Raw genomic sequence first — 12,727 nt, 5'->3', positions numbered from 1 at the left:
GTCATTCCACCTCGGGGGAGACGCGTTGACCTCTATCTGCTTTCTCCTTGACTTGGGGGTTCTTTGCAGGGGGTCTAGTCTAGCTGAGACAGAGGGTAGTAAGAAGTTCTTGCACAGAAGTGAGTTCTTTCTCTCTCTCTGCTGCACTTCCCTGAAATAGGTGTTTGGGCCCCTTGGGAGGGGGATCAGTTATCCAGTTTGGGGGAGCCACTGGGAGCAGAGGGACAGAGCTTCCCACAGCTGTGGACAGGCCCCAGAAGCACTGTGTAGCAGGTCTCGAAGCAAAGGATCCCCCAGCCCAGGGTGACCTCGCTGACCTTATGGGTAGAGCCTTGCTCACCCTGGGCTTATGTAACATCTTTCCCAACTGTCCTCAAAGCCACCCTGTGACATAAGGACACGTGAGCCTTCGTCCGCCCCAGTGGCTGGCGGGTAAGAGTTTATCAAGCATCTGCTAAGGGCCAGGCACTTCGGGCATGATTCCACCAAATTATGCTGACCATCCTGCAAGGCAGCATTTGCCACGGCATTTTTAAAAATCAAGATAAAATCACATACCATCGAATGCATCATTTTAAAGTGCATAATACGTGGTTTTTAGTGTATTCACAAGATTGTGCAACCATCACCACTACCCAATTCAAAAACATTTCATCACCGCAAAAGAAACTCTGTCATTCCTCATCCCCAGACCCCCCAGAACCCCCAGACCCTGACAACTGCTCATCTACTTTTTGTCTCTATGGATTTACTATTCTGGACATTTCATACCAAGGGAATCAGAAAATAACTGGCCTTCTGTGACTGGCTCCTTTCACTTAGCATAACGTTTTCGAGGTTCATCCTCATTGTAGTACGCATCAGTACCTCCTTTTCATGGCTGAATAAGGTTCTATTGTATGGATAGGTAACAATTTTAATCCATTTTCTGTTGGTGGACATTTTGGTCGATTCTGCTTTTTGACTATTATAAATAAATGCTGCTATGAACATTGGTGTGCAAGTTTTTGTGTAAACAGACGTTTTCAATTCTCTTGGGTATATATCTAGGCGTGGGACAGTTGGGTGTCCGACATCCCTATGTTTAACCATCTGAGAAACTGCCAGACCATCTTCCAAAGTGGCTGCACTATTGTACACTCCCACCAGCAGTGCACCAGGGCTCAGATTTCTCCCCGTCCTCTCCAGCACTCCTTACTGTCTGTCTTTGATGATAGCCGTCCTAACTGGTGTGAAGGGGTATCTCATTGTGGTTTTGATCTGCATTTCCCTTTTGGCTAATGATGAGCATCTTTTCTTGTGCTTATTGGCCATTTGTCTCTCTGTTTTGGAGAGATGTCTATTCGAATCCTTTACCCATTTTCGAATTGAGTTGTTTGTCTCTTGAATATTAAATTGTACCACTGTCATTGAGCTCAGAAAAGGGATGTGACTGGGCCAAGGACAGTGGGCTCAGAAGTAGATTGGTCTCCGCCTCCCACCCAGCAGGTCAGGGGCCACAGTGGCTTCACCTAGGGGACCAGTGGGGCGGCTTGCAATTTTGACCTATCCCCCAGGCCACCGTAGGTTCTGTCCTTGCATTTAAAGGAGTAGGGACCCACAGACAGAGGGTGGGCCAGAAAGCGAGGAAGCAGCAGTTCTGAGGAACCAAGTCGGTCCTCTCTTCCCCTCCAAATCATGCGGAACTAGCTGACGTGGCCCCAGGAAGAGGGGACAGCCCGGGTCCTGTGGTTGGGGAGCCTATTTATACTGGCTGGGCCATGTTGCAAGCTTTTCCTGATGCTGAGAGGGACGTCACTGGGCACTGACCTCATCAGAAGATGCTGACGCATCTTCCCTTCGTGCTTCAATCAAATGGGCAGCTGGGCCTTTCCACCTTGGGGCTATCTCCTGTCTTCCTGCCCGTCACTGCCCCCTCCCACCTGGCTCTGGAGTCTCCCCCAGTGTCCACACTTCCTGCATCCCTCTAACCACACCCTCTCGTGAGTTATTATGGGCTGAATGGTGTGTCCCTCTAATTCACGTTTGCTGGAATCCAAAGCCCCAGTACCTCAGATTGTGAATGTATTTGGAAATGGGGACTTTAGAAAGATGATTAACGTAAAATGAAGTCATTGGTGGGCCCTAATCCGATATGACTGGTGTCTTTATAAGAAGAGATTGGGACACAGACACACACAGACCGAAGGAGAACCGTCTGAGGAGACAACGAGAAGGCCGCCATCTGCAAATCAAGGCGAGAGGCCACAGGATGAAATCGACCCTGCTGACGGCTTGATCTCAGACTTCTAGCTCCAGAACTGTAAGAAAATACATTTCTGTTATGTAAGCCACCCAGTCTGTGGTATTTGGTATGGCAGCTGGAGTAAACCAATACATAAGCCCTCCTTGCCTTTGGCGGCCCTTGTCCCTGGGGCCTGCACAGGCACCTCAGTGAACCACGTGCTGAGAGCATGGTTTTTCAGATTCCATAGCCCTGGTTGAAGTGCCCCACTCTTCGTAAATGTTCCCATGCAGGGCGACCTCAGGTAGGGCAACTTCACGTCTCAGGGCCTCAGAGGCCTCTTTAAACCAGCCATCCCCAGCCTTGTTGGCACCAGGGACCGGTGCTCCTATGAGAATCTAATGCCTGATGATCTGAGGTGGAGCTGAGGCGGTGATGCTGGGGAGCGGCTGCAAATACAGATGAAGCTTCGCTTGCTCACCCGCCGCTTACCTCCTGCTGTGAGGCCTGGTTCGTAACAGGCTCCATGGCCAGGGGACTGGGGACCCCTGCTTTAAACCAAGGAGATAATCAGCCTCCCGGGACTATAGGGAGGGGAGAATGAAGTAAAGCATGTGACTGTCCCCTAATGTGGAAGGTCAGCAGTAACTGAGAGGGGCAAGAAGCAATCTAGCCAGACCTGGCTCTCCCTCCTGGTGCCAGGCCCTGAGCTTCTCTGAATTTCAGTTTCCTCATTAAAGGGAGCCGACACATCCCTGCCCAGTCACGTCCCCTCCCAGGGCTGTTGTGAGATGAGATCAGGGATGTGAAATGAAGAAGGACCCTGGCTTGGAATAGACATAGGAAGCGGCCCTGCGGGGGTGGGCACAGAGATGACAAATTTAGCAGAAATTACATTCTCAGGAGGAGAATCCAGAACTGGCCTTCGAGGTGGCGATGACGGGTGATTGGGCATGGTGCAGTGAGTGCCACGATGAGGTACCAGGGAGTGGGTGGGGGTGAGGAGCAGCCCCCAGGACGTGGGGGTGTATCAGGTTTTGCCCATTGCTGGATCATTAGCACCTGGGAGTGACTGCCACAGAGCTGGGGCAAATAAAAATTTGTTGAGTGAATAAATGACTCATGGTGGGCATGTCTGTGGAGAAGATTGCAGGTGAGAACAGCCTTAGTGGTCACGATGGGTCCCGGGGGTGGGGATAGGGAGGGCATCTGGCCCTGGTCACCTCAGTTTTTCTAGGCCAGGTTCCACAGGCCCAGTTCTCTCCTCATCTAAAGCAGCTCAGGCCTCTATAGCAGCGCCCAAACCCCTGGCTTCCTAGCCTTCTGACATCCTCCTCCCTGCCAGGCTCCTGAGGGTGCAGGCTAATGACACTCTTTCAGGCCCGGTAGGTGTGCTGGGGACACCGGGCATGACCTGCAGGCCTGGGGTGGCCCCTTTACCACCTCGTCCACGCTTGCCTAGGTCTCAGTTTACCCCACGGTGAAGTAGCTGGTTGACTAGGGAGGCGTTGTCTCTAGGACCCCTTTGTTCTGATGTTCAGAGGTCTGGGCGATGCAGAGGACCAACCCATGATCACTATCTTTCAAAGAAAGTGAAACCTGGTCCCTAACCGTCACCAAGGCGACTCCCCCTCCCTGGCTTCCCCTCTGAGCTCACAGCTTCCCCATCTCACACCCCCAGTACCTAGTACTTGGAATCAGACTTACACCTTTCCTTTTTCCTTTGGAGGATTTTTACCTTTTATGTCCATGATGGCAGCAGCCCTGTGAGGCAGGCTGAGAAATACTTTTCTAATTCTCATTTTATAGGTGGGGCCTCTGAGGCCCAGAGAGATTAAGCAACTTGCCTCAGATCACACAGCTTATCAGTGGGCCTGAACCCTGATCTCCTGTTTCTCTTGTTCCAAGTGCCTGGTTTTCCTCAGCTGCCTGTAGAGAGAGGGACTGGCTGCATCAAAGGGCCTGGAGTGGGAAAGGCTGGTTGCGTGGAAGGTGCATGGTGGGGAAAGGAGACAGCCAGGAGCCCCACTGGGGGATGCAGTTCCTAGGGCCAGAACCACAATCTCGGGGCTGCCAGCTTGGGTCTGGCTCCGTGCCCAGAGCCCAGTGGTTTCCGCTTACAGATGTCCCAACAGCCCCAGCAAGAGGGCGGGAAGGGCATTCAAGAAGGAAGATGTCTCGCTCCCCTCCGCCCCAAACCATAGTGGCCTGTGAGGCCCATGGCTCCTGGGCTGAGACACCTGTGGGCCATCAAAGGGCCGGGCTGGCAGATTTTCCCCTCTATCCCAAACACAGCACGCTGCACATGGCACGGACCCCCTTGCTCCCTGTTGGTCCCGGGAAGGCTGAAGCTGCAGTTCGCATCATTCTTGGGCGTGGAGCTGACCTCGAAGAACGAATTCGAAGAAAACAGGAGGAGGAGCAGGCACGCCGCCGTGCCCAGCGCCCATTGGCCGGCCGCAGAAACTTTGGTTTTTGGGGTCATGTTCCCAGAAGGCCTGCCCTCCCCCCCACCCCCTCCCCACCCACCTCACGAGGTGTTGGCCAATCGCTCAGGCAGGCAATAAAGTGGCTGCCAGCCCGCAGGGCTCCCAGCAGGGAGGTGTCATCTCCAGCAGGCGAAGGCCGGAGCTTGGACACCCAGAATGCGGGCACGGCTTACTAGGAGGGCGCTGCTCAGTAAGTACTTCCTTCCTCCCCACCGGTACCCACTTGCTGTGCTCACGGGTGCCAGCGGGGATCAGGAGTACCCTCTGTCCTCTGGGAACTGGGGAGGCTGGGCACTGGGCAGAAGGATGCTGAGACAGAGCCAGGAGGTCAGGCAAAGAGAGGAGTCCACTGAGAACACAGCATCTTCACAGGGTGGAGAAGGGGTATTCCCAGAGGGCTTCCAGGGGGAGGCGATGTAGAGGCAACTCTGAGAGCATGAGAAAAGGAGATAGATTGGGGGAGAGGCTGGGGAAGCAAGGGGGAGATGGGAGCTGTGCTGCTCAGAGGAGGAAGCTGCAGAAGCCGAGCATAAAAATGGTGCAATGTCTGGAGGGGCCTCCTTCTCGCCTCGATTCGCGGGGTCTGGGATGAATAGACACAGTCAGCCGGGCCCGGGGGCCCTGGAGCCCACACAATCACATAGCACACATAGCCACACCCACAGGGTGACACACGTACAGAGCCATGTGACATCATTCAGGGCCCTCAATCTCACCAACCTGGGAACCCCCACATACAGCCCGGAACCTCCACGGTGCATGGGGCACGACTGCTCCCTTGAGTCTCACACAGACCTGGACACACACCAAGCAGACACCTGGGTCCCACATGCACACTCACACAGGCAGCAGATACCTGGGGAGGCGTCGAGGGGTGCCCTGTGGTCGCTGTTCCTGGGCGCCCAGCCCCTCCACCCTCCCCAGCAGCGTCTTCCCCAAGGGCTCGAACGTTTCTTAGGAAGGGAACATGGTGTCACTGCCTTCCGGGCCATTGCACCACAGGCCCCTTCCGACCACGTGGCTGCTGGTGGGTGTGGGGAGGCAGGCGAGCGGTAACTGTGCCCAGCCCCCGGAACATTCTGACGGGCTCGCAGCATCACTGGTGATCTTGACAGGAGTGGCCACTTATGGAGAGAGGAGGGAGGCTCAAGGTCGGGAGAAAGGCTGGCCTTGTGACCTAGGCAACCCTTCTTCGGTGCCTTGGTTTTCCTGTCGGTAAAATGGGGACATGGACTGGATGGTCTCACACATCCTTCCCAGATGGAACCTTGGATGGTTTCTCAGACAGCTCAGGGCACCAGACTGCTCTCAGGCTACCCACCCTGAAGCCCTCTCAAGCACACCTGCACGGAGGGCCAGGGTCTGTCACAGGGGCCCAGGGCCCTGTGATGGTAGCTACCCCTTAGCCCAGAGGTCTTGCAGAGTTCGGCCTGGGCCACCCCATGTCAGCTCTTGAGGCTGGCAGCACTGGCAGGCACAGGAACTCCAGCCAGGCCCCACAACCTCCCCTCCAAGGCCTAGTTGGCGAAGCACAGACGCTCTTTCAGGTGCTGGACAGTAACTCACTGGAAAGGTGGCAGTGGCCCCAGCAGGTGCTCCTGTGTACATACAGTGCCCGGTCCCCACTCTTCACGGCACAAAGCCTGAGATGTTAGGCCATGCCCTCCAAGGCCCTCTTGAGTGCCCTCCCCTCCGAAAGCCGCCCACCTGTGGTTTCCTTACCAAGTCGTGTGACACCCCCTTTCTCTGCCCCAGGTCTGGTCCTCAGACTCCTGTTCCTGAACCCAGTGGCTACGGGCAGCTGCTCGGGCGATGACCAAGAGCTCCTCAAACAGCTCCAGCATCAGGCGGACTTCTTGCAGGACACCAGCATGCTCCTGGACCCCTATGTAAGCACCTGGCCGCTGACGGCATTTGACTTCGGGGCAGGAGTGAGTCCCAGAGAGGATCAGGCCCAATCTTCACTCACTCAAGCCCCGCTCAGTATAGGGGTGGGGTGGGTGGGGAAACAGTCCTTTGTTATTCTAGGACTACCTCGAACGTCCCAGGCTTATCCCTGAGACAATATATATTCCCTAGCTCAGTGGGCCTGGAGCGTGAACCTCAACTCTGTTGCCTCATTCTTTTGTTTGTCCAGCGTGCTTATTACACACCTACCACGGGCCTTGTTCTGGGCCCCGGAGATGCAACAGTGAACAAAACAGAGTCCTGCCCTCCTGAAGCTCAGGGTCGCCTTCCTACTGACATTCCCCATATCACAATCACTGCCTGTGTGGTCACCCCCACCAGCCCCCGCCTCCCTTCAACCCTGCCTGCAATGACCGGGGAGTCCTCTCCCCTCTTGGGCCTCAGTTTCTGTATCTGTACAAGGGGCAGATTGGATGAGGGATGGATGAGGTCGAGCATTTCAAGGGCAACCAGAGCAGACTAGTCTCCATGTGTATGTGGTGGAGACTCCAGCATCACTCCTTGACTCTCCTTCCCCCTCACCCCCAGATCCGCAGCCAAGGCTTGGACGTGTCTGGACTGAAGGAGCGCTGCCAAGAGCGCCCTGGAGTCTTTCCCAGTGAGGATGCCCTGCAGGCGCTCAGCAGAAGGGGCTTCCTGCAGACCCTCAACGCCAAGCTGAGCCATGTCCTACAGAGACTGACAGCTTTCCAGGAGGACCTCCCCGAAGTCCAGGCCTTGGTGAAAGTGAAGATGTATATCTTTGGGGTCAAGAATAACATCCACTGCCTGGCCCAGCTGCTTCCAGACTCCGCGAAGACAGCTGAACCCACTCAAGCTGGTCCGGGAGCCTCACGGCCGCCCACTACCACCCCAGACACTTTTCAGCGCAAGATAGAGGGCTGTGAGTTCCTGCGTGGCTACCACCGCTTCATGCACTCAGTGGGGCAGGTCTTCTGCAAGTGGAGAAAGAGCCCCAGCAGGAGCCCGAGACACAGCTCCCACCAGGCCCTACAAAGGGGGGCTCACGGGATGCAACCCTTCACAAGGGGCAAGGGACTCCTGCCTAGGGGACAGTTGCCCCGGTAGCCTTAGGGGCACCCCAGCAGGTGCTCCTCAAGATGGTGCCTCCTCGGGGCCTCCAAACCTGCTCCCCGTTTTCTTCCACCTCTCAGAAGTGCACTTTAATGGGTGAGAGCCAAGCAGGCTCCTCTACCTCCTCTCAGGTTGGGGCATAGGATCAGGCCATTGCTCCCCCCAGGCCCGAGTTCCCCAGTCCCAGTGGGGTGGCTGGGTCAGGCCACATGGAGCCAACTTTCCATTGATTCAGGGGTCTGATGACACAGGCTGACTCATGGCCAGACTGACAGCCCCCCCGCTCTGCTCCCCGGAGGCCTGCCGTCCCTTCCTTCCCATGACTTGCAGAGCTGTTGCCCCCAGACTTCCTCCTTTCCGTGGTGGCATGGTTCCGAGGGGGAGGTCAGTGCCTGAGCTGGCCTCCTATGTCTCATTGCCAGTCTCAGGCCAGACACCTGGACGTCTGAATGACCTCACTTTAAGCAGCTATGACAGGGGCAATGTTCTGGAAGAAGCACTGATCTGGGGGTTCCAAGGGACGGGGGCTCAGGTCTCAGCTTGGCCCCTAATTTGCTGTGGCCTCTGGCAGGTCACTTTATTTCTCTGGACTTCAGTTTTCTCTTTGTGAATCAAGGGAGTTGGGGACTGTGTAAAGCCCTCTTTGCCTGTCAGCGGCTGGGACTCTGTGACATAGGATGGATTTCAAAGTCTTTCCATAAATTGAGACACGTCGTCCAAATGGACACAGGTGCAGACAGTTATTTGCAGATCTCTCAGCGCCTGGAAGCGGTTCTAGCTGCTGATTGCTCCCCCTGGTGGCGCATCATGGAATTTTCTCATGCTGAAACCATTGCCCTCTTGGAGGGTTCCCGGAAGCCGCTGGGCCAATACCTTGGAGGGACATGATTAATTTATCAATTTTTTAAAACCAGTTTTTATCTTTTTATATTTATAATGCTTATTTATGATGTGTATTTAATGTTATTATTGTGCCAACATATTTAAAATTTGCCTGGTTTCTAAAGCCCCTGTGTCTCACTGTTCCTTGTGGGAGAGTATTTGGAGGAGGCTGGCCTCTTGGAGGAGGGCGGGGGGGTCCTTCGGTGGCAAGGTCACAAGCAACTACAACCTGAGGGCTGGGCCGGAGGTCCTTGCCCTATCCAGGAAGGGAAGTCTCATGCCCCAGTCTGACTGTGGGGGCGTGTCAAACACAGACAAGATGTTTGTTGTGTCTGAGTGGGTCTCCCTTGAGACATTGGGGACTAGACTGTTAGGGTTTGGAAGCGCAAGGAGGGAGATGAAGGCTGGAGAGTCTGAGTTGCTCTGGCCCCTGTGAGTGTGTGGCTGGGGTACGTGTGCTGACGTGTGTCACATGAAATGAATAAGATAATAACAGATCTTGCTTCAGACATAGCCTGTGAATTGAAAATGCTCCCTAAAGGCTGCCTCCCAATGCTCAGGGCCCCACCACAGGGGGCGCCTACTGGCCGATGGACGATGTGTTGAGGCAGCAGCTATAAAGGAAAAGCTAACAAAAGCAGATGAATTGGACCAGGATCTGTCCCTGGTTACGCCCACTTCCTGGGATTGGGAGCCACGGTGGGAAAGGGACTGAATATCAGAAGTACAGGAAGTGGGACTCTCTGCAACAGATATGATCCACCTGGCAAATGAGAAGACGGCGGCTCAGAGAGTTTGAGTCACCTGCCCACGTCCTCAAAACAAATTTATTGCAAGCAAGCACATTTTGAATTCTGGTAGGTTAGATGTGAGGGCAGGAGCATCTTCCTGTTACCCTTCAGCTTCTATAACTGCCAACAATTTCATGAGTCCCTGAGGGCACAGGGCTCCCAGGTGAGGGGGCAGAAAGACAATAGAAAAAAAAGTACTAACAGGAGCATCTGAGGCTGTAGTACAAGCTCAGCAAAAATAAAGCAAAGCTATGTATGTAATAGAGAATGAGAGAGTCAGGTGACGTGGGTGGTCAGGATGACGGCTGAAAGAGGTGATGTCCATTCTGCAGCCTGAAGGATGCAGGTGAAGGGGTAGTGCTTCCTGTGGCACAGTTAGTGCAAAGGCTCCGAACATTCAAGGTTCAGAATGATCAAAAAGACCCCAAAAAAGGGAAGCATCTTGCTCAAGGTCACAGAGCCAGTTAGCCAGAGAGTTCTAGACTGTCAGCCCCTGACTCCCAACCAACAGTCTTCCTCAGCAGCTGCCCAAAGTATTCCAGGCTATTTGCCAACTACCTAGTAGGGGCTCTCCGCTGCCCTCCACTGGGCTCTCCCTTGTGCTCAAGTTCCTGCCACGCTGGCCACCTTTGGGCTCATGAAATGCCCAGGGCTCCTTCCTCCTACGAAACTTCTGCCTATGCTGTTCTCTCTGTCTGGAATGCTGTTCCCTGTCATTTTTGTGAGTACATCCTCAATTACTCTTCCCCAGTGTCCATGGTCTGGGTCCAGTGACTTGATTATTGTTTCTCTCAAAACTGCCCCATCAGGGCCCCTCACTGCTACGGTGAGGTTTGCGTTTCTGTTCATCTCCTAGCCTGGAGCTGCCAAGGATGGAGAGTGAATCTGCTTCCCTTTGCTCTGTCCCAGCACCCAGCACAGCGCCTGCACCCAGTAAGAGCTCAACGAAGAACAAGGCAGAAGGGGCCCTGGAGGAAGTGAAAACACCGAGAAGCGTGCCAGGCAGTCTGGTCCAAACAGGTGCCACCCAGGGGCTGCTAACAGCAAGGGACCTCTTTTCTGCCCTGCCTGAGCATGGGGGTGAGGTGCTTTTCTCAGGCTGGGCTGCTGGGAAGCTGTGGGTGGGAGGTGGCAGACACCGAGAGCCAGGCATGCTCAGGTTCTCAGAGCGGAAGGGGAGCTGGCACTGCGGCAGGCGTGCGGTTGCCCATGGAGAAGGCAGAGGTTGGTCTGTGGAGGAAGAGCTGGGAAGCCCAGGGTTGCTGCCCCCACCCCTTGCTGGGCCCCTCGCTAGCCCCCCCCCACTCTGTGGGTAAGCCCCAGGAGAGGGGTCTGGAGCTGGCTTTGAGTTGGAGCAGCACCCACCCTGTAGGAAGCAGGTCGAAGGTCTCCAGACTCTGGGGCAGAGGTCTTGGGGATCCCACCTGTGAGGATTTGTCACCTCCATGCTGTATCCTGATAAGACCATAGCTGCAGGTGTCCCCAAACCACCATCTCCAGCTTGGTCCTCTCCCAAGCTCAGATCCACAGACTCAGTAGCCAGGAATACCCGTGGGTACCTCAAAGCCAAACTCACCTCCCAGACCCATACCTTTATGCTTCCTATTTGGCCCCACTCAAGTTCCAGACCCATAACCCACCCCTTCTCTTCCCTCAGCCTCTCCTCTCCCTGATGATCACAAAGACCTACTGTTTCCTCCACACCCCATCTCTGGCACATGCCTCCCATTGCCAGCCAGATCCGTGCTCCCTGGACATGGTCTAAAATCTCACTGCCATGTCTTCAGCTCACAAACCTTCAGTGACTTCCTCCTGTCCTAACGCCCATGGCATCAGTTCCAAACTCCTCATTGCAGCATGCCGGGCCCCTGCTCTCAGGTCCCACGAACTCCGCCAGCTCATCTCCGCATGCTCAGCTGCCTGGCAACATATCCGGAGGTTCTGACCTCCCCATGCCTGCATTTCCCCCTCCCCACTCCTCCTACCTGCTCCCTCCCAGAGAGTCAGCTCGATTGCCCCCTCCTTCTTGATTCCAGAGGGGCTTGTGGGGCTTCCAGGGGCCTTCGGACAGCTTGCAGGGGGTCATATCTGACATCTGCCTCTGGAGTCAGAACAACCTACCTCTGATCATTCCCATTCCCCGCCAGCACCTACTACTGTGAGACTGGGGTTCCCATGACCATGCGCTGTGACTGGCAGCTGGGCGGGGGCTCTAATAATAGCTTTTGTACTACAGAGTGAGCTGATCCCCCACAAGGCACACTTTTCCCAGAGTGGCGATACCCTGTGAGCCTGCGAATGGTATAAGCTCCCCACCGTGGCTCATGTGAAGGGCCCAAGCAGCCATGCGCCCCAGGTGAGCTGACACAGGCTAGGAAGGCAAAGAAAGGTCTCCTCCTGCAATTCTGCTACTGCAGGTGACTCAAAGCCAGATTTTCTTTTCCAAGTTTTCAGGGTGACAGTTACAGGCCCTGTCAATGCTGCCTGTTGCCTAGGACAGCAGGCCCAGCGGGCAGGGAACTGCAGGAAAAAGGCAGAGATGGGGGGCTGGCACTTATTGTCTATCTATAAAACAAACTCATGGCCTGTAATGACAGAGCTGGGCCTTCTGCCTCCGTGGTCTTATTGCCTTCGCCATCCACAAATTCTAATGTGATTTTTTTCCTTCTTTCTCATGAGATGAGAAAGTACTTAAGAGTTAAGCAAAATGAATTCAAACCCTAGTCCCCCTGCCCTTAGGCTGTGTAACTTCCCAAGCTGAGCTTCGGCTGTCCCCTCTGTACAGGGGACTAATGTGGCCCACCTCCCCGGCTGTCTTGGGAGACAGCAAACACAGTCAGCGCTGTGTCAGTCAGTGCTGTCATAAGCTGTCACTAAGCAGGTGCATAAGCAATGTTCGCTTTATTTTCTCTCTCATTTTTCTTTTTTCTTGGTTTTCTTTCTTCACAGCTCTTTGTCCCTGTCACCCTGCCCGCCCCCCCGCCACTCTGCCATTCCACACCGGGCCCAAGACTCGGAGCTCCCACAGAACCATTTTTCCACAGTGAGGGAAGGGTCACAGTCCATGGTCAGAGTGGGGAGGCCCTCGGAAAGGCCAGCCTCACTCCTTGCTTCCTGGGGCGTCCCCAAGGGCTGGGCTCTGGGAGGGGCGAAGGTCTCTGAGGGAGGGGGTTGGGCAGGTGGGGCCCTGGAGCCTGTGGAGAAGGGCAGATCAGACGGGCCAGGTGGCTCCAGGGCTCTGAGGTGGGTGCCAAGGCAGGGAGTGGTGATTTGGGAGGGCACTGTGTTCAGGGTGGTGA

The 12,727-nt window shown here is 55.0% G+C and overlaps 1 protein-coding gene across 2 annotated transcripts; it reads left to right on the top strand.

The window, feature by feature from the left end:
• Window positions 1-4,767: 4,767 nt before the first annotated feature.
• Window positions 4,768-8,698, top strand: OSM (oncostatin M). 2 transcript variants are annotated; one of them, XM_039861815.1, is made up of 3 exons: window positions 4,768-4,903; window positions 6,469-6,602; window positions 7,210-8,698. In XM_039861815.1, exons 1-3 carry the CDS (start codon window positions 4,870-4,872, stop codon window positions 7,747-7,749), a joined length of 708 nt encoding a protein of 235 aa, XP_039717749.1. In that variant the 5' UTR covers window positions 4,768-4,869; the 3' UTR covers window positions 7,750-8,698. The 2 variants fall into 2 exon arrangements, with proteins under 2 accessions (XP_039717749.1, XP_039717748.1); XM_039861814.1 differs by lacking the exon at window positions 4,768-4,903 and having other exon boundaries at window positions 5,178-6,602.
• The last annotated feature ends 4,029 nt before the right edge of the window (window positions 8,699-12,727 follow it).

Source organism: Pteropus medius, unplaced genomic scaffold (assembly GCF_902729225.1).
Source record: "Pteropus medius unplaced genomic scaffold, Ma_sr-lr_union100, whole genome shotgun sequence".
Classification (NCBI taxonomy): Eukaryota; Metazoa; Chordata; class Mammalia; order Chiroptera; family Pteropodidae; genus Pteropus; species Pteropus medius.
This window is presented reverse-complemented; position numbering and strand designations above follow the sequence as displayed.